At 44.2% G+C, this 22262-nt stretch overlaps 1 protein-coding gene across 1 annotated transcript in view; it reads left to right on the top strand.

The window, feature by feature from the left end:
- The window catches only part of LOC124258576 (hepatocyte growth factor receptor-like), a 79451-nt gene that overhangs the window by 31174 nt on the left and 26015 nt on the right, over positions 1–22262 (top strand). Inside the window, 7 exon segments of the mRNA XM_046692641.1 lie at positions 3546–3716; positions 4580–4725; positions 10148–10286; positions 11105–11244; positions 13840–14052; positions 16913–17012; positions 17781–18053. Coding sequence (XP_046548597.1) covers positions 3546–3716; positions 4580–4725; positions 10148–10286; positions 11105–11244; positions 13840–14052; positions 16913–17012; positions 17781–18053 — 1182 coding nt within the window.

Raw genomic sequence — 22262 nt, 5'->3', positions numbered from 1 at the left:
CATTTTGCAATTGATGATTAAGTGTGGTATTGTCCCCTTTGATTTGTGGCAGTGTACATGGTGTATGCCCTATCAATGGAACCTCCTATTGAGCCTACTAATGGAGACTCTTAATGAGCCTATCAATGGAGCCTCCGGAAGAGCCTGCTAAAAGAGCTTTGTGATCAGCCAATCAATGGATACCTACTAAAAGAGCCTTGTGAAGAGCCAATCAATGGAGCCTCCTGATGAACCTGCTAAAAGAGCCTTGTGATGAGCCTATCAATGGAGCCTCCGGATGAGCCTGCTAAAAGAGCCTTGTGATGAGTAGGGCTTCAACGAGTCCATTTTTTTGGACTCGAGTACTCGAGGGGTGAGACTCGACTCGGACCCGAGTACTCGAAATTCATACCTTTCAAACAAACGATAGCGTAACCGGCATGACATGTGTTCCGATCACACAAGTGAACACTTACTTCTTTCCGTCTACATATCGTCATGTGACTAACATTTCCTGTTGGTCAGAATAAGTATTTGGATGTTTACTTGACAAATGTTTTTTTTCTTCGTACTTCTTGTACTGCCTGCAAAACGCAGTGAGATACCGCACAGGCGGCATTTGGTTATTTTGCTCTTTTCACTATCCAGATCAGGATACGCCCATACATTTGATTTTTTATCTTTCTCCATGTCTATCAGTTGTCAAGATAGTTACCTAATCATTTTAAGAAGTGAAATCTCAAACGATGTATAATATTTACTCTCATCTGCAGACTTGTAACAACTAATACCATACAGCCACACCGTGTGAGAAGTAAACTATTTAATCTAGGTGTTAATAAAAACATTATCATATGGGTTAAAGTATTCAGGGTACATAGAACTCAGTATGTCAGTGTCAAAGGCTATCAATCTTCTTTGCTCTCAACCTCTACTGGAGATCCAAATGGCTGTGTTCCTTCATCCGTACTCTTCGTTTTGTATACCAATGACTGTAACTTGTCAATATATGACTTGTTACTGTGAAATTTGCAGATGACGCCACTGTTACTGGCCTATTTTCTGATTCTGAACATTATTATCGTCAAGGCATTGACAAAGCCGTAATGACAGTTTTTTTTTTTCAAACCTTTATTCAAAGTGTGTTGACCTACAATTTTCTATGCTGGTATGGGGATCTGTCTCATCGCAACAAAAACTTTTCAAAATTGTTAATACTGCTGGCAAAGTTTCTGGAGTGTCTTTCGAGTATACTCCCTTTATCTATGAGCGCCAGATTGTCAAAAAGGCAGCTAAAATTAGATTTGATAGTTGATATATTTGATCTCACCATTTTGAACTACTTCCTTCTGGACGCTGCTGTCGCGATTACCTTCCCTCAAAACAAACAGAGCTCGACAGTCTTTCACACCATTAAGTATTCGTGAATGCAACAAATATTTTGAATCACCATCATGTGATTAGAACTAGAATTATTCAGCCTCTTTACCTATGTGGTTAATTGAATTATATCATGTCAGTTTTATTTGTAAATAACATTCGTTTTGAGCATGTAATTATTGTGTATATTTTTGTGAACTGTGTATATATTCATTTTGAGACAGTTTGGATGTATAAGAATTTCCTCCGGGATAATAAAGTTATATCTTTTTCTTAATATTAGACGTTAAGGGCAGGTCATGCTTAGCACATGGCAGACAGTCTGTCAACGTCAAATAATCCGAGTTATCTCCTTTCGAAAGTCCTCGAGTCCTTGAAAATGGACTCGAGTCCAGCTAGACCCGACTCGTCCTCGAGTACTCGGGTACCCGTGGAAGCCCTAGTGATGAGCCTATCAATGGAAACCTACTAATGGAGTCTTCTAATGAGCCTGCCAAAAGAGCCTTGTGAAGAGCCTATCAATGGAGCCTCCGGAAGAGCCTGCTAAAAGAGCCTTGTGATGAGCCTATCAATGGAGCCTCCGGAAGAGCCTGCTAAAAGAGCCTTGTGATGAGCCTATCAATGGAGCCTCCTGATGAGCCTGCTAAAAGAGCCTTGTGATGAGCCTATCAATGGAGTCCTCAAGTGAACTTATTTGTTGGGAGGTGGTTCAAGTCACGAATTAAAAGTTCATTCGACCCAAACAATATAGATCAGTGCTCATCAGCTCAACTGGTTTGTACTGCACAGACTGAACTCTGTACAAAGATAACTTGAAATGCCTGGAAAATTGCTGAAGTTGATGTAATGCAATATTCCCTCACTGACACCTGTGTTGAGAATGTTTTATATGTTTCTAGTGGTTTAAATGTGGACCTTCTCTGATGATTCATCTTTCAGGCGTAAAACAGGGGAATATGGGGCATGTCCATCAGTCTACCTTTCCAGACCCAGACTTGTAAACCAGCTGAATATTTCTTCTTGGAACTTGCTTTACAGATCAATGTAGTGGTGAAACATACTCTGGGTTGTTTGTTTAGACCGTACTTCCAATGCTGGCTGACTTATGCTGTCTAAAGAGGTGATTTGTGGGATCGGGTGGTCAGGCTCGCTGACTTATGCTTGTCTAAAGAGGTGATTTGTGGGATCGGGTGGTCAGGCTCTCTGACTTATGCTGTCTAAAGAGGTGATTTGTGGGATTGGTCAGGCTCTCTGTATGCTGTCTAAAGAGGTGATTTGTGGGATCGGGTGGTCAGGCTCTCTGACTTATGCTTGTCTAAAGAGGTGATTTGTGGGATCGGGTGGTCAGGCTCTCTGACTTATGCTGTCTAAAGAGGTGATTTGTGGGATCGGGTGGTCAGGCTCGCTGACTTATGCTGTCTAAAGAGGTGATTTGTGTGGGATCGGGTGGTCAGGCTGGCTGACTTATGCTTGTCTAAAGAGGTGATTTGTGGGATCGGGTGGTCAGGCTCTCTGACTTATGCTTGTCTAAAGAGGGATTTGTGGGATCGGGTGGTCAGGCTCTCTGACTTATGCTGTCTAAAGAGGTGATTTGTGGGATCGGGTGGTCAGGCTCTCTGACTTATGCTTGTCTAAAGAGGGATTTGTGGGATCGGGTGGTCAGGCTGGCTGACTTATGCTTGTCTAAAGAGGTGATTTGTGGGATCGGGTGGTCAGGCTCTCTGACTTATGCTGTCTAAAGAGGTGATTTGTGGGATCGGGTGGTCAGGCTCGCTGACTTATGCTGTCTAAAGAGGTGATTTGTGGGATCGGGTGGTCAGGCTCGCTGACTTATGCTGTCTAAAGAGGTGATATGTGGGATCGGGTGGTCAGCTGAGTTATGCTGTCTAAAGAGGTGATTTGTGGGATCGGGTGGTCAGGCTCGCTGACTTATGCTGTCTAAAGAGGTGATTTGTGGGATCGGGTGGTCAGGCTCACTGACTTAGTTGATGTATGTTATCGTATCCCAATTGCGTATATCGATGCTCATGATGTTGATCACTGGAGTGTCTGATCCAGACTGGACTACAAACAGACCACTGCCATAAACCTGGAATATTGCTGAGTGCAGTGTTAAAACAATAAGCAAGATCAAATTTTAATGCATAGACATCATTTATCAAGTTGGTACATATATCTTATGACAGGTTGTACGGTTCCCTGTTGACTCTTGTCGTGTGCACAAAGACTGTGACCAGTGCCTCGTCAGCAGGGATCCGATTGGCTGCGGCTGGTGCGTTGATGCCTGTACCACCATGAGTGAATGCAGCAGAACCTCAGACTGGAAACGAGCCGAGTGCCCGCCTTCCGTGTATCAGGTGGGTCGCAATTCCCTTGGCTTTGCTGACTACTGTAAATATGATGTTTATAACCAACACACTCTTGGCAAACTGATATCAGAACTGTGGTTTTGGCCCTGGCCACTTGGTGTATATGTTAGTGGAATTATGTATAAGGAAGTACAGTTAGTGGAAATGTGTATAATGAAGTACAGTTAGTGGAATTATGTATAAGGAAGTACAGTTAGTGGAAATGTGTATAATGAAGTACAGTTAGTGAAAAATATGTAAAAGGAAGTACAGTTATTGAAAAATATGTAAAAGGAAGTACAGTTAGTGGTAATATGTATAAGGAAGTACAGTTAGTGGAAATATGTAAAAGGAAGTACAGTTAGTGGAAATATGTAAAAGGAAGTACAGTTAGTGGAAATGTGTATAAGGAACTACAGTTAGTGGAAATATGTAAAAGGAAGTACAGTTAGTTGAAATATGTAAAAGGAAGTACAGTTAGTGGAAATGTGTATAAGGAAGTACAGTTAGTTGAAATATGTAAAAGGAAGTACAGTTAGTGGAAATATGTAAAAGGAAGTACAGTTAGTTGAAATATGTAAAAGGAAGTACAGTTAGTTGAAATATGTATAAGGAAGTACAGTTAGTGGAAATGTGTATAAGGAACTACAGGTAGTGGAAATCTCTTAGACAGTCTGTCACATGTCCCGCTGTACTGTATACATTGCAGGTATCACCGGTTTACTGTTGATGTAGACATCTGTCTTGTATCTGTAGAGGTGGTTATCGTTACTGTCCGGATTCCCTGTGATATTGTGCCAAGCGGAGTCAAACCTAACACCCTCACTTTTAGACAGCTATTCATATGTCCAGCTGTACTGTATACATTGCAGATATCCCCCGTGTCAGGCCCGACTGCCGGGGGGACCAAACTCACCATCACGGGGAAGAACCTCGGGGGGATGAGAAGCAGTGTTTCTCATACCATCAAGATATCCGATGTTGAGTGTGATGTACAGAAAGGGTGGTCACCAGAAAGGTAAGTCACTAGTGCGTGGATATGTGCGCTATAAAAATATCCAATAATAATAATAATACATAATAAAATAATAATAAGTCAGATGTCAGAAGTCTGTCAACGTTCAAGCTGATTGCAAAGGTCAAGGTCATTGTGTTAGCAATTGCTTAATACTTAACCCTCGTTTAACGCTGCACTGTGTAACATTGCAATTATATGAAGGCATATGTCAGCTATGAGCCAAGATTTATGTGGCCTACACTCTCATTCTTTTTCAGAGATCGTCCTTGGGGTACATATTATGCATTTTCCGGCTGAAAAATGTCCAGTGACAGTTGTATCAATGTTTTTTGAATAAAAAGATTGAACAATAAATAAACTCTTTTATTTATTATACGGCCCCTACCTCACGGAGTTACCTCCCGTTGAGCATGCGCACCAACTGGGTAGGCTCCTAGACCCGTATCATCATTCCTTCTGCTGTCACTGCCATGAACAGACGTTAGAGAATTCATGAGCCGTACAGTGCTGAACTTTCTTCAAAAGAAAACGACTATGTCTGAGACACCACCTGTATGTATGGTCTTTATTTGCCTATGAAAGGAACAGTAAAGCTTTACAGTTGGTTGTTTCATAATTGTGACTTTGTATTATATTATATTACGCGAACTTTCCGTGGTTTACGCGCGTGTTGCTCTGCCATGGCGGGAAGTTTAGCGTGCCATGTGGTCGTAATATTGCGTATTGAACCAACTATTACTTTCCGTGGTAGTAGCCTGCGTATTTTTCAATGTTTTCTACGTGTATATATGCTGCTGGTCCGCCGTTAGCTACATGCTTGCGTGTTTGCTTTCAGGCCTTTTCATCCTGTTCGGTCTGTGGACAGAGCATTCCACGAGCCGACAGGCATGACCAGTCGTCGCCTGTCTAGAAAAGACTGGCCATGACGCGGACACATGTACCATATGTCTTGGGTTTTCCCCCCGGGCCCAAAAGCGGAGGGCTGCGGACACGCTATTTTACAAAGAGATGCGTGAGGCGGGTGGGGAACTGACGCAGGTCCCCCCGTCTAAGACTAAGAGACAGTCACGTAAGGGAAAAAAATCCCGAAGCCAAACCCCTCTCCCGCTAGTACTGGTGGTTTTGATATGACACTAATGGACAAATTGTTTCAGCAGCATATGGACTCTGTGAAGTCCCTCGTTCGTGAGTCTGTTGGAGGTCTCCGCCAGGAGTTCCTCGCTCACTCCGGACGAGGGGCGGAGAGTCAGGGGGTGGGATCGCCGGGCTCGGCTCGATCCCTCAGCCTTGAGGCGTCTGTAGACCCGTTGCCTCTGGCTTCGGGTCCGGACGCCTCGGCTGCCCCGGAGGGGGAGGTGCTCCCAGTCCCCCTCTCGGAGTTGGCGCAGGGACCGTTGAGTATTCCTGGTGTTCCGGTCCCTGCGCACTCCCGCCCCATGAGAGCGGAGGCACCAGTTCTGCCTGGTCTGCCTCCAGCGTCTCGGGACCGGGTCGATGCTGCGCTTCCAGGCGCCCGGCGTGGGAGCTCTGTCTGCTCTTCCCTCTCTGTGCTTCCTGGCGCTAGGCCGCCCACCGGGTCGGGGTTAGGAGTCCTCTTCGAGGAGGAGACCCAGCCTCTGACTTCGGGCTCGGGCGGCCGAGTCAATGGAGCTTGGGGAGGTAGAGGAGCATGACGGAGGTTTCGTTTTGCCGGCTCTGCGGGGAGGTCCGGCAAAGAATTGCCGAGGGCCTACCCCAAGCCGCGGTGCCTGTTGGCGCTCGGACTCGGCTGAGTTCCGCTTGCCAGGCGGCGTTTGCCCCTCGGCAGCCCTCGCGCAGCGCAGCTCCGCATTCTGCCTTCGCGTTGGTTCAGGGCGTGGGTGAACCCTCTCTTGTCTGGTACCCGCGTTCGGTTCGACTTGCGGACTTGAATGCGGAGGTACCAGCTGGGGAGGACTCCATGTTCGTTGTTCCCATCGTTGGCGAAGTGCGTGTTCACTTCCGTCGCCCTGGGGAGGCTCGGCTTCCTCGGAGCAGCTCCGGCTGCTCGGCAAAGTGCCTCACTCCACCGTTGCCCTGGCGCGGGCGCCCCTGCAGCACACGTACTGGACCTACGAGGAGGTCTACCGGAACGCGATGCAGCAGGTCAGGGTGGTGGTCCATGAGGCCTACCTCTCCTCGATTCAGAGGTCAGCCCTGGAGGCGGAGGGGCATGCTGGCGACGTTTAGCGCGCATGTCGTGCTGCTCCGTGAGCTCTCTCGAAGTGCAGGCACACCTCGCGTAGCGACTCTTTGCGGTCTGCTGCATCGGCGGTGATGTGCGCAGTCATGGGGATCTCGCAGGCTGTGGCTGTCAGCGTCGGTACCGGCAGCAGCGGCGCGCAGCAGACCTTGCTGGCCCTCCCTTTCGCCTGGGGGCGACCCTCTTTCCAGGGGCACAGCAGGTCATCAGGGAGGCTGCAGCTGCAGCGACCTCCTTCAAGGACTCTAAGGCCTTGTTGGAGCATCCGCAGGTGTCGCCCCGCGCCCGTTCCACCTTCCTCCGCCGGGTACAGCCTACACCCGAGTCTGCCGGCTGGCTTCGGCGCTTGGTAGGAGTAGGCGGAGGGAGCAGGTGCGCCAAGGGTAGGGGCAAGGAGCAGTCCTCGACTGGCTCCCAGCCTTTCCGCGCAGGCGGGAGGTCTGCCCGACCTCCCGTTAACCCATCAGGCTGCCGCTCAAGCCGTGTGTCACACCCAGTCAGCTCCGCTGCTCGGGACAACGCCGCGCGCTCCTACCCCATATCCCAGTGGGAGGCGCCTCTCTCTATTCCTGCGGAATGGGAGAAGGCTACCAACAATGCTTAGGTGCTGGCCACGGTCAGCATCGACCATTTACCACTGTGGGCGAGGTCCGCCCGACTTCACCGGCATACGCCCGCAATCCGGTGCCGTCATGTCAGGCAAGGGCGGACATATTGCGACGAAGTTCAGGCTCTGCTGGACAAGTCCGCCAATCGGCGCGCATTCCACCGGGAGAGGAACAGGCGGGATTTTACTCCGCGTGCTTCCCTCGTCGAAGAAAACGGCGGGTTCGGTCCCATTCTCAACCTCAAGGGGTTGAATCATGCTAGAAGTACCATCCTTCAAGATGGAGACACTGCGCTCTGGTGATCTCATCTGTTCAGCCCGGCGATTGGCTCCGTCAATCGACCTAAAGGATCGATATCTGCATGTGCCCATACATCCATCGTTCAAGCAGTACCTTCGGTTCTCTTTACGACGGGATGTGTTACCAATTCAGGGTGCTCCCCTTCGGCATATCGACTGCCCCAAGGGTGTTCACCAAGCTCATGTTAGTCCGGCTACCCTGGCTTCGCTGCGCAAAGGAAGGCGTTGTTACCCTTACCTCGACGACTGGTTGCTCGGAGCACTAACACAGCCAGCGAAGTCTAGATGCTACTCACACAGTGATAGACATTCTAACTTCGACTGGGGTGGATAATCAACCTCAAGAAATCCGACCTGGTACCCACCCAGGACTTGGTTTTTCTTGGGCCAGCGATTCAAGCGAACAAGGATCTCGTTTCCTTTGTCGCCCGACCGGATCACCAGAGTTAGGAGATGGTATCTTCGTTTCCTCTCAGCCCCAGGCACCAGCACGGACTTGGCTCCGTCTACTGGAGCCATATGGCGGCGATGATCTCTGTAGTGTGGCGGCGCGGTTGAGGATGCGCCCTATACAGCAAGCTTTGGCTCGGCTGTGGACTCACGGAGGATCTGGAGCGCAGTCTCAGAGTCCCCAGTGGTTGACACCTCACCTTCAGTGGTGGACAAATGTCGGGGAATCTCACCAGGGGATCCCCTTGGAAATCGACGCCAGCTCTCACAGTTCAGACCGATGCGTCCCTCACGGGCTGGGGGTGTTCTGGGCAGTCTGACGGCGCCCGGACTCTGGTCCGAAGCCGGCTTCCACCTTCACATCAGCGTGTTGGAACTGAGAGCTGTCGCGGTTGGTATTCAAGCGCTTCAGAGAGCATGTCCGTGGCCAGGTAGTCCGTCTTCAGTTGGACAACCAGGCGGCCATGTCGTACATCCCAGCAGGGAGGCACGGTGTCCCAGCAGCTCCTCCGGGAGGCGTGGGACTTTCTCCTCTGGTGCGATCAGTGCGACTGTCAGGTACTCCCTGTTTATCTCCGGGGCTGGAGAAGCGCGCGAGCAGATGCGCTCTCGCCGGATCCTGGCCCCCACGAGTGGATGCCCGACAGGCAGATTTTCAGAGTAATCTCCCAGTTATGCGGGTGTCGTCCAGGTGGATCTGTTTGCGTCCGGCGGGGCGCATCAGACATTTCCGTGTTCTGCTCTCGGATACGGACCCAGAGGCGTTGGCTGCCGGCGCCTTCCTGCTGGATTGGACGGGCAAAGTGCTCTGGGCGTTCCGCCGTTACCACTCATTCCCGTGTCCTTTCACAGCTGTCCACCCAGCCAGCTTCGGCTGCTTGTGCTACTGGCACCGCTTTGGCCCGTCACAGAGCTGGTTTCGGTAATTCTCAGGTTTCTGGCTCAGCCTCCTGTTCTATTACCTTTACGACCGGACATTCTCACTCAGAACGGGGCCCACCCAAATCCACGGATTCAGTGGGTGGCTTGGCCTCTGTCAGGTCTAACCTCGAGCACGCTGGAATTCCTGCAGCAGTTGCAGACACAATTCTGGCTTGCGGCGGGATTCGACAAGCGTTCAGTGCGCTCAGGCGAACGAGGATAGGTGGTCCCGCTATGTTTTCTGGTGGCGCGCTGGTGTTCAGATAGGGGCATTGCAGATCCCTTTTCCATGTGCGGATTTAGTCCACCGCGAGCACTCTCCCCGCGTGAAGACGCCTCAAAATTCTGTTGCACGGGTACCCACTGATGTTTATTCAGCAGAAGGAATGATTTGTGCCGCTTATCAGGCTGAGCCTCCCCTGAGGGGGTCACTAGGAGCCGCATACCCATCAGTTGAGCTTTGGCCGCTTCGGGTCTCTCCAGTGGACAGCACCCTGACCGAAAGTGAGTCTTGGTTTATTGGTTTGTTTTGACGCTGCTGTACAATAATTGAAGCTGGACTGTGAGTAACTACATGTACCCCTCCGATTCTCTCAGGAGGTAGGAGGTATTTACATTCCCTCACGGTGCTCATAATAAATGGTGGGTGGGGCTTTGTTGACAAAGAGTTTTTATTCTAAAAAACATTGATACAACTGTCACAGGACATTTTTTCAGATCGCCGGAAAATGCATAATATGAAAAAGAATTAACCAAACCTGAAGAGGTTTTCACTGACTCCCCAAGCAATTCTGTTCACTGATTTCAAAGAATTGAAAACCTCTTCAGGTTTGGTTAAGTTGTTTGCCACAGTGGCTCAGTGGGCTGACCTTGTCTTATCATATTCCTTGTATGTACTCTAAATGTTGTTCAACTATTTTTAGGTTTGTATGCATCACAAGGGCTACTAAGAATGAAATTGGCAGCATTGTTCGAGTGGAGGTCGAAGACATATATACAGATGCTGAGAGGCCATACTCTGTCTCTGGAATAGCAGAATCGAAACAGCAATTTACATTCAAGGTACAAGTGTGCAACTTAAGTGGAATTGTTAACCAGAATCTTCCCTGACACGACATGACCTATTGAGCTGAAACTTTACATGAATGATTCTGTGGCCTATGCGTCTCTAAAAAAGTGCTTCGGACCTAAGATCTGATGAACAAAATGGCTGCCATATATATACTCTTAAAAAAAATGTACGGATAATTTGGATAAGACAGATATCTTATGAACGCACCACCATTTCTCTATATCACCAGCTCTAAACACAAGGCATGGAATGCACGTGCACAACGCAGTAGCCCCATACGCGTGCATGTGGTGTCATTCTTAATTTTGACGGTTTTCAAGAAGGCCGATAAATCACTGTAGAAAATAATTTTCACAATCATCTTGCATCACAGAGTTAGTGTTTTGTTCTAGCTGTTTTTTGTTGTTGTTGAAAATATAAATTGTTCACATGCAAATTTCATTTCAGCGATTACTGTACAAACAACTATGGTCATAAGGAACTACAAGTGCATTTCATCATAATTCAGACGAGCTACAGAACTAAGTGACACTATTTTGACCCTGGACTATACTGTGACAATACCAGACTTGGTGCTGATACATGAATTAGGTCATATGCTATGACATTGCTATGGTAATGTTGGCAGATTGTAAAAACAGCCAAACTATTGCGACAGCTTAGCCAATCAGCATAAAGTGAAAATGAATAATATCCTTGTTGAGATTTACTGACATATTTTTCACTCCGTCCGTGCCTCTATTACTTATTTCATCATTTTTGTCACTTTTAGCACTGTAATTGTAATGTACCTACCTTCTGTTCCCAGAATGTGTCACTAGCATCCTTCAGCCCCAAACATGGCCCGATATCTGGCGGGACCAACATCACCATCAAGGGAGATAACCTTAATGTTGGCAGAGAACACAGCGTCACAGTGGCCTACAACTTTAGCTGTGACATTTTTAGGTAGGTAGCCAGTTCTGACTGTCTGTCCACTGTGTGCTCCAGACATAGTCCTCAGGTAGCCAGTTCTGACTGTCTGTCCACTGTGTGCTCCAGATATAGTCCTCATGCAGCCAGTTCTGACTGTCTGTCCACTGTGTTCTCCAGACATGTCTGTCCTCAGGTAGCCAGTTTTGACTGTCTGTCCACTGTGTGCTCCAGCCATAGTCCCCTCAGGTAGCCAGTTCTGACTGTCTGTCCAATAGTGTGCTCCAGACAGTCCACTGTCTGGTTGCCTGTGTGTTCTGACTGTCTGTCCACTGTGTGCTCCAGACATAGTCCTCAGGTAATTAGTTCTGACTGTCTGTCCACTGTGTGCTCCAGACGTAGTCCCTCAGGTAGCCAGTTCTGACTGTCTGTCCACTGTGTGCTCCAGACATAGTCCTCAGGTAGCCACTGTGTGTAGACATTTGACTGTCTGTCCACTGTGTGCTCCAGACATAGTCCTCAGTTCTGTAGTCCCATGTGCCCTGAGCCTCAGGTCTGTCCACTGTGTGCTCCAGACAGTCCCTCAAGCCAGTGTAAGTTCTGACTGTCTGTCCACTGAATGTGCTCCAGACATAGTCCTGTGAAATGTAGCCAGTTCTGACTGTCTGTCCACTGTGTGCTCCAGACATGAAGTCCTCATGTAGCCAGTTCTGACTGTCTGTCCACTAGTATGCTCCAGCATGCACAGTAAATAGAAATGGTATGTGTGAAATAGTATGAATGTTGGAACCAGTGGTGACTGTCTGTCCACTGTGTGAAATAGTATGAATAGCCCTGGAAGCATGGTAAATATTGAAATGGCAGTAAAATTGTGGCATGTGTGAAATAGTATGAATGTGCCCTGGAAATCTTCACTACCATGGCATGTGGGATTATGAATACAGTGCTTATTGTGAAATAGGTATGAATTGTATGGTGTGTGTGAAATAGTATGAATGTGCCCTGGAAGCATGGTAAATATTGAAATGGCATGTGTGAAATAGTATGAATGTGCCCTGGAAGCCTGGTAAATATTGAAATGGTATGTGTGAAATAGTATGAATGTGCCCTGTAAAAGAAATGGTATGTGTAAATATTGAAATGGTAAATGTGAAATAGTATGAATGTGCCCTGGAAGCATTGTAAAAGAAATTGTGAAATAGTATGAATGCCCTGAAAGCCTGGTAAATATTGAAATGGTGTGTGTGAAGTAGTATAAATGTGCCCCATTAAAAAAGTGTATATCAGTGGTACTCTAAATCTCACAGCTTAACATGGACGTGGCCATTTTGCATCCAAAGTGCACATGACAGGAAATCGTGTTTCAGATGCTAACATGAGGCCGAACCATTTTTCCAAAGTGCCTGTTATGAGTTTGCCGAACTTGCAGCTGAAACAAATAAAAAAATAGCGACAAGATATTTTTATGGATGACAACTTCTTTATTGTCTGAGGTTGCCATCCACAAAGTAACTTGAAGAATGTACTCATGTATATATTCTCTCAATTTGTTACTCTTGTATCACTTGCTTGACAACGACATTAGAATCTACGTCGAAACGTCGCCTCCACAGAATAAAAGAAGTTGTATATCAATCCATAATAATTGTCATCATTCTTCATCAACTCAACTTCTAAAATGCCCATCAAGGAAGAAACACCAAGTAACTTGTCTTTATTGTTACTCAGTAACTTCTAAAATGCCAGTCGAACAGATGAAATCAACAAATAGTGACACCCAAACTGTAGACTTGAAAATCCATAATATTTTATTGGGTGATGTCAGTTTGATTGAATGAGGGGGTATTGTTCAGGCACTGCCATTCATTGTACAGGGTTGCCTCCCTTTGTCACACCAGAAACCTGTGATCTCAGGTTCACGTCCCAGTTTGCTGGGACTATGTTTCTAGAATTGTCAGCGATGCCTTGTTATAACCATAGACGCTAATAGTTTACTGTAGGGCTGGCTAAAATAAAAAAAATAAAAGTTTTCTAACACAATGTACTTAAAGACTTTATTCATAGTCTACTTCGAAAATTATGTTCAGGACGCTGTGTTGTTAATATTCCTTGCAAAAACATGTCTCCATTCACCAGTGATGTGAAATATATTTGTTTGTTGTAGACATTTTTTTCATTTTGCTCAAAGTTATATCTCCGATGTTTATCAATAATCGTGAACTAAATATCGATTGATTATCTGCATGATCTGTATTGATAGCTAGCCCTTGTTTACTGTATTTCTGTAATCAATGAAACTATTTGCTCATCTCCTACAAGCATGACAAGATAGCTGTTGATTTAATGTTTGTTTGTTTGTTTGTTGTTTAATGCGACGCTCAGCAATATTCCAGCTATATGGCAGCGGTCTGTACATAATCGAGTCTGGAACAGACTATCCAGTGATCAACAGCATGAGCATCGATCTACACAATTGGTATATGATGACATATGTCAACCAAGTTAGTGTACCTGACCACCCGATCCCGTTAACCGCCTCTTACAACAATCATGGGTTGCTGAAGACGGATTCTCACCTAGATCTTCATGGGTTGTTGATTTAATGAATTGGTATGACATCACCTGTTGCAGCTTGACAAGTAAGGAGATCAAGTGTATGACAGCCAAGTGGTCTGAGGTCACAGGGTTAATCTCGCGTGAGAGGAGGTCAGCCGATGAACCTCGAGGTCAGGGACCTTTGAAGGTGAAAGTGGATGGAACATCTTTTACAGACAATAAAAGCAACTTCCTTTACCTGCCGGATCCTATCATAACAGACATAAAGCCTGCAAGAGCTTTTGTAAGGTAAATCCTGATTGGTTGGTATTGTTTTGGGTAGCGTCTGGGAATTAAAGGTCGGAGTCGGTTCTAGCAGGGATGGAGTACTTGCGAATGGGAGGTAACTCTCATGGTTTTAGTTACTGTTGAACAAGTATTGACTCAATATTTTACAAAAAAATTTAACCTGCATTGTTAGAAGTGGTATTTTACCTTGATATTTTGACACATGAGATCTCTACTACTACTAGCATTACCAAATAGCTTGGATAACTTATACAAATTTCTTTTCAGTCTTGTAATTGAATTGCATGACTATTCTATCAATCCAAGAAATTGACTAGAAATTAGATACACAACATCAAAAAACATCTAAAGTTTCTCATGGTATAATGATTACAAGTGGACGGTGATTATGTTTAATGCATTACTTTATATATAGTCAACGCCTCGTCCGTCTGTCGGTCTGTCCGTAATCATTTTGTTTCCAGAGCATAACTAAAAAACCGTTCAATATTTTTCAACAAAAATTGGTAGATATATCAAACAGAACCTAAAGTGGTGCCTTTTGCTATTTACAGATTTTTGTCCTTTATATTTTTCACGGTTTCCATGGAAACGATTCGGACTTAGTCCCAAAAGGGAGGGGTGGGCTTCATTTCTGGAGTATAACTCAAGAACCGTTCAATATTTTTCAACAAGACTTGGTAGATATATCAAACAGAACCTTAAGTCTTAAGTCTTGAAATACATTTTTTTTTCCTAGGATGGATCGGGTCAAGGATAATTCTGGAGACATATTGTTTTTGGTTGAGCAAAATTCTAAAACTTACTGATCCATCTTCACCAAATTTGCTATACTGCCTCTCCATATCATGTAGATGTGCCTTTTGGGGGGTTGAACTTTTCTTTGAGTTTTATTATCCCCGGCAACGTGTTTTGCGGGGGGTATTACAATGGACTGCGTCTTTTCGTCCTTGCACATTTGTCTTTTCCGGAGCAGAACTCTAAAACCGTTCAAAATTTCTTCACCAAACTTGGCACATAGACTGGTCTGGTGGTTTACCGGTGCCTTTTGGTAGTTTTGGAATTCTGAATAAAATATTGTTGGCGTTTCCATGGCAACAAGTTTGACTTAGCCTGAAATTGGTGGTAGTGCTCTTTTCCGGAGCTGAACTCTAAAACCATTCACTATTTCTTCACCAAACTTGGCACATAGATTGGTCTGGTGGTGTACTGGTGCGTTTTGCTAGTTTTGGAATTCTGAATAAAATATTTTTGGCTTTTACGTGGCAACAAGTTTGACTGAAATAGGTGGTTGTGCTCTTTTTCAGAGCAGAAATGTAAAACGGTTCAAAATTTCTTCCCCAAACTTGGCACATAGATTGGTCTGGTGGTGTACTGGTGCCTTTTGGTAGTTTTGGAATTCTGAATAAAATATTGTTGGCGTTTCCATGGCAACAAGTTTGACTTAGCCTGAAATTAGTGTTAGTGCTCTTTTCCGGAGCAGAACTCTAAAACCGTTCAAAATTTCTTCACCAAACTTGGCACATAGACTGGTCTGGTGGTTTACCGGTGCCTTTTGGTAGGTTGGGAATTCTGAATAAAATATTGTTGGCGTTTCCATGGCAACAAGTTTGACTTAGCCTGAAATTGGTGGTAGTGCTCTTTTCCGGAGCTGAACTCTAAAACCATTCACTATTTCTTCACCAAACTTGGCACATAGATTGGTCTGGTGGTGTACTGGTTCCTTTTTGGTAGTTTTAGAATTCTGAATATACTATTGTTGGCGTTTCCATGGCAACAAGTTTGACATAAACTGAAACTGGTGATAGTGCTCCTTTCTGGAGCAGAAATTTAAAAACCTTTCAATACTCTCCTACCACTTTTCTATATACACACCTAAATATTTGACATAATCATAACTCGTAGACATAATCATGAAGAGTATTTTGCCATTGCGGGGGATATTGATGACTTTGTCTTCTTGTTTTTATCTGTTTCAATGGCAACAAATTTGAACTTGTTCTTTTTGAAGGGTAGGGTTTGTGTTCGGAACTTAACTCTAAAAGCACTTCACCCATCTTCACCAAATTTTGTATACTTAATACCAATTATTGGTAAGCTTAGAAGCATCAACTATATACATGTACTACTATAAAACACCATGAACTTTCTCTGTGTATTTTGCTGAACATACTTAGAGATTTTGAAATTGAAGGAATCAAATGAATTGTTTGAGGTCTCAACGTTGAATTGGGGGAAGGGGAGACATCTGTTTTTTCTAGTTCTTGGATGTGATTGCATTCATGGTCACTGCCACACCAACTGCTAAAACACTTAGTTCATGGTAGAGGCGAGGTGAGGTGAAATTGGGTTTTACGTGGTACTTGAGAATATTTCGCTCATATGACGACGTGCATGCGTGTGTATGTGCATGTGCAGCTGCTTGTACTAGCCCAGACTTAAGCTGGTTTTATAGTGCTAGCCCACTGAGATACCATGCCGCAGTGAAGCATGAATACCCCACTCAGACACATTATACAGACTCCGAGCCGACCAGTCCTTGTTGTATCCATTAATGCCGAGCGCCAGACAGAGACCAACAAGTACCATATTTTAACGTCTTTTGGTATGACGCGACCGGGGATCGAACCCGCGACCTTCCGCTTTCTGGGCGGACGCTCTAACCACTACACCACAGAGGCGGTCTTCATGGTAGAAGATGTGCATGTTTAGAAACAAGTTTGGTGGCAAAGTGGTATATTGTGTACATTGAAACATTACCATTGATTGAGTCAGACTATTATTGATTGAGTCCGACCTAAATTTACTTCAGGAAATCTGATATCAATCTTGAACACTGTTATGCTGTGGTCTGTTTCAGTGGGGGCCGGAAGATTACGGTGAAGGGGACCCACCTGGGATCTGTCGCACAACCTCGGATTGGTGGTATCGATAATAATGTTGTCATAGAGAAGTCAGAGGTGAGCAAAGTTCCAGACAGAATACTCTCTCATCAGGAACTCCCCGTTTCTAAACACTTTGAGATGACCTTCAACACTTCAACCCCCTAAACTCCTCCCAAACCCCTCAAAGTTTCCCCCCTCCTTCAGTAACACCCTGCACCCTCAAGACCGCCCCTCCTCTTTCCTCTCATAATTGCCTATCTCCTCAAACCCTTCCCTCCCTCTCAATAACAACCAATACCTTCAAATCTCATGATAGCTCCCCATAATGCCGTGTTGTGATCAACTAAGGTCCGAAAAAGTGTCAAAAAGTGAGCTCGACCAAATGTTGAATTGTGTGTTCATCCGGGACAGAAGTGGACTTTCTTCACATGAATGTAAATAATAGAGAAGGTACTGACAAACACTGATTTATAGCTAATTCTATCAGTATCCCAATGTCAGTATGTTTGTGTTGACATCACTTATCATGAGAATCAGTTGACTTGCTGTTGGATCAAATCAAAGCAACAGCTAAGTTAACCCCTATAATTTCTACACAGATTTGGGGCTGTGGGGTAGCCTAGTGGTTAAAGCATTTGCTTGTCACGCCAAAGACCCAGGTTCGATTCCCCACGTGGGTACAATGTGTGAAGCCCATTTGTGGTGTCCCCCGCTGTGATATTGCTGGAATATTGCTAATAGCAGCGTAAAACCAAACTCACTCACTCAACACAGATTGCATCAATAATGCATGATTTCTGTGTCAGTGCAGTCCCGTAAAATGCATGAATACATCTGTTCCAGGCGTGTGTAGTCGGTGAAGGAGGTAATTCCATGGTTTGCAATGCCTTAGATGTGTCAGAAACCCTCTCAACACCTCCGTCTGAAAAACTTCCAGTGGGGATACAAGTCTTCTTCATAATGGACGGAGTGAAGAGTCTTGGTGTTTCCTCATTCCCATACAAGCAGGCCCGGATCAGCAATTTTCAGTACTATCTTGATCCCAAATTTCACAAATTCAAAGGAGATGCCCACATATACTACTTCCCTGTCACAGATGAACATTTGCAGATTGAGGTAAGACTTGCTCGTCATTGTTTGAATATTTGCTATCAAATACAAAGTAATGGCCCCATGGAACTTACAGGTTGAAACAGGCCCCTGGAACCGTGGCTGATTGTAGAGGACAACTTGGTGGATCTGGTAGTCAGCTTGGTGACTTGATTGTCTGCTGGTGGATTGTTGTTCATATCAATCACTGGATTGTCTGGTCCAGAGTTGTTTACAGGTTGTAATTGTATAGTGGGATATTGATGAGTGGGACATTTTACATTTGATATATAGACTATATTAAATAATATCTGTTCTATTGGAAATGGTTTTATCTGTGCATCATTAAAAACTTTTTAGAGCTGAAGACACAAGTTTGTACTTTGTCAGTTCCAAGTTCGGAAAATGCCAGGCAAGGATGGCTCAGTCATATCTAAGTGCCACAATTTGCTGTACAAGGTGCAGTGGTAAACATCTGAGTCTGTCATCACTTCAGGCTTTCCCTCCACATTACATAAACTGATATCACTGGAATATTGCTCAGATAAAACCTAAATCCCTCACTCACTCTCATCAATATTAGTGTAATATTAGTTAAAATCTCATAATTGATGATTGGTTCATTACCAACAAGCAATCATCGAACAAAATTGGTTAGTGTCATTTTTATCCCTGGCATGTAATGTGGTGTGATATAGTCGACGCCTCGTCTATCTGTCCGTCCGTAATCATTTTGTTTCCCGAGCATAACTAAAAAACCGTTAAATATTTTTCAACAAGGCTTGGTAGATATATCAAACAGAACCTTAAGTGGTGCCTTTTGCTATTTGCAGATTTTTGGCATTTTTATTTATCCCGGTTTCCATGGAAACGATTCGGACTTAGCCCCAAAAGGGAGGGGTGGGCTTCGTTTCTGGAGCATAACTCAAGAACCGTTCAATATTTTTCAACAAAACTTGGTTGATATATCAAACAGAACCTTAAACGATTCGGACTTAGTCCCAAAAGGGAGGGGTGGGCTTCATTTCCGAAGCATAACTCAAGAACCATTCAGTATTTTTCAACAAAACTTGGTAGATATATCAAACAGATCCTAAAGTGGTGCCTTTTGCTATTTGGCAGAATTTGGCATATTTATTTTTCCCGATTTTCATGGAAACGATTCGGACTTAATCCCAAAAGGGAGGGGTGGGCTTCGTTTCCGGAGTATAACTCAAGAACCGTTCAATATTTTTCAACAAGACTTGGTAGATATATCAAACAGAACCTTAAGTGGTGCCATTTGCTATTTGCAGATTTTTGTCATTTTTATTTTTCTTGGTTTCCATGGAAACGATTCAGATTTAGTCTCAAAAGGGCGGGGTAGGTTTTGTTTCCGGAGCACAGCTCAAAAACTTCTTAATATCTTTCAGTAAAACTTGGCAGATATGTGAGGCAGATCTTGAAGTGGTGCCTTTTGCTATTTGCAGATATTTGTAATGTATTTTTTCCATGATTTCCATGGAACTATTTGCACTTAGTCTAAAATCAAGCTGGACTTTAAGTAACTGTCAGATGATTTGTTCTTTCAAAGATGTGGGGGCCGGGGGGATATGTCATCTTCTGATGACTCTTGTTATTTCTCTTGGTTTCCATGGAAACGTTTCGGACTTAGTCTCAAAAATGAGGGATTGGTTTCCTTTCCGGAGCACAACTCAAAAACCGTTCAATATTTTTCAACAAAACTTGGTAGATATAGCAAACAGAACCTAAAGTGGTGCCTTTTGCTGTTGGCAGAATTTTTTGAGTTTTATTTATCTTGGTTTCCATGGAAACAAGTTGAACTTAATCTCAAAAGGGAGAGATGGCCTTCGTTTCCGGAGCACAACTCGAAAACCGATCAATATTTTTCAGCAAAAATTGGTAGTTATATCAAACCGAACCTCAAGTGGTGCCTTTTGCTATTTGCAAATTTTTGGGCATTTATATTTTTTTGGTTTCCATGGAAACATTTTGGACTTAGTCTAAAAACGGAGGGATGGGCGTCGTTTCCAGAGCACAACTCAAAAACCGTTCAATATCTTTCAACAGAACTTTGCAGATATATGAGACAGATCTTGAAGTCGTGCCTTTTGGTATTTGCAGATTTTTGTCATTTTTATTTTTCTTGGTTTCCATGGAAACGAGATTAATTTAATCTCAAAAGGGAGGGGTGACCTTCGTTTCCGAAGCACAACTCGAAACCCGATCAATATCTTTCTTCAAGACTTGATAGATATATCAGACATAAGCTTACGTGTTGCCTTTTGTTATTTACAGATTTTTGACATTTATATTTTTCTTGGTTTCGCTACCATCGCATGCAATCGATTAAAACTTAATGTAAACATAGTCATCGATGATTGGCCTATCAAGCACCACTCATGACACCTACCAATACTTTATTCTTATTTCAGCAAGTCGATCGAAACCCAATTTTGACCCTCAACTAAACGATCTAGTCACAAAAGGATGACAAATAGGTCTGCTTAAAATGGAGGTGTGGTCGAAGCAAGCCCTCTGATTGGTCAATGCTTGTAAGCCTGTAAAAAGTTGCGGGTATTTTTAATTTCATCGCCTGCTTGACTTGAAAATGTAAAGAATTTGTATCCAGCAATGGCTTCTCAAAAGAAAAGCATCTGCTGCAAATATCTCCCAAACGACAACAGCAAAGAGGGGTCATTTTGCAAGGCCTCATACCACCAGGGTTGGTCCAGGATACCTTCAAACAAAACAATAACGTCAATGTATTGCCTTGTCCAGCTCGTTCTCCAGACATGAACCCAATTGAACATCTCTAGGATCACCTTGATCTGTGGGGCTTATGGAAAAGGATTCCTGCTGACGTAATTGCCGACTGAGAAGATGTGTATTAATGCCCAGTGTGGTGACACTTGCTATTGATGACGTGTCCCCTGACTTCTGTCTCATTATGTGACTCATTATGCTCTTTTTAAATAACTCTGATTTGTGTAAATTTTAATGTTAATCCCTTAATCTTTCTTAATAAATTGCAGATGTGAGACCCACATTACAATGAATCATCAATCAAATTTTTCCAAAATGATTTCTGTTTGTAAAATAATCTTAAACAATCTCGCATATGCCTTTGTTATCCTCCGCAACGCGTTTTGCGGGGGGTATTAAAATGGACTCCGTCCGTGCGTGCGTGCGTGCACATTTGTCTTTTCCGGAGCAGAACTCTAAAAGCGTTAACTATTTCTTCACCAAACTTGGCACATACATTGATCTGGTGGTGTACTGGTGCCTTTTGGCAGTTTTGGAATTCTGAATAAAATATTTTTGGCATTTCCATGGCAACAAGTTCGACTTAGACTGAAATTGGTGGTAGTGCTCTTTTCCGGAGCAGAACTCTCAAACCTTTCAATATTTCTTCACCAAACTTGGCACATAGATAGATCTAGTGGTGTACTGGTGCCTTTTTGTAGTTTTGGAATTCTGAATAAAATATTTTTGGCATTTCTATGGCAACAAGCTCGACTTAGACTGAAATTGGTGGTAGTGCTCTTTTCCGGAGCAGAACTCTCAAACCTTTCAATATTTCTTCACCAAACTTGGCACATAGATAGATCTGGTGGTGTACTGGTGCCTTTTTGTAGTTTTGGAATTCTGAATAAAATATTTTTGGCATTTCTATGGCAACAAGCTCGACTTAGACTGAAATTGGTGGTAGTGCTCTTTTCCGAAGCAAAACTCTCAAACCGTTAACTATTTCTTCACCAAACTTGGCACATAGATTGGTCTGGTGGTGTACTGGTGCCTTTTGGTAGTTTGGGAATTCTGAATAAAATATTTTTGGCATTTCTATGGCAACAAGCTCGACTTAGACTGAAATTGGTGGTAGTGCTCTTTTCCGAAGCAAAACTCTCAAACCGTTAACTATTTCTTCACCAAACTTGGCACATAGATTGGTCTGGTGGTGTACTGGTGCCTTTTGGTAGTTTTGGAATTCTATGAATAAAATACTTAGACTGAAATTGGTTTTGGCATTTCCACTCTGGCAACATTTCTTCACCAAACTTAGACTGTGTACTGGTGGTGTAGTGCTCTATTCAAGCTCGAGACAGAACTCTCAAACCGTTTACTATTTCTTCACCAAACTTGGCACATAGATTGGTCTGGTGGTGTACTGGTGCCTTTTGGTAGTTTTGGAATTCTGAATATAATATTTTTGGCATTTCCATGCCAACAAGTTTG

The sequence above is a fragment of the Haliotis rubra genome, unplaced genomic scaffold (assembly GCF_003918875.1).
Source record: "Haliotis rubra isolate DU_JTF1 unplaced genomic scaffold, ASM391887v1 Scf7, whole genome shotgun sequence".
Taxonomy (NCBI): Eukaryota; Metazoa; Mollusca; class Gastropoda; order Lepetellida; family Haliotidae; genus Haliotis; species Haliotis rubra.
The sequence above is the reverse complement of the archived record's forward strand: the minus strand, read 5'-3'. Positions and strand labels throughout refer to the sequence as shown.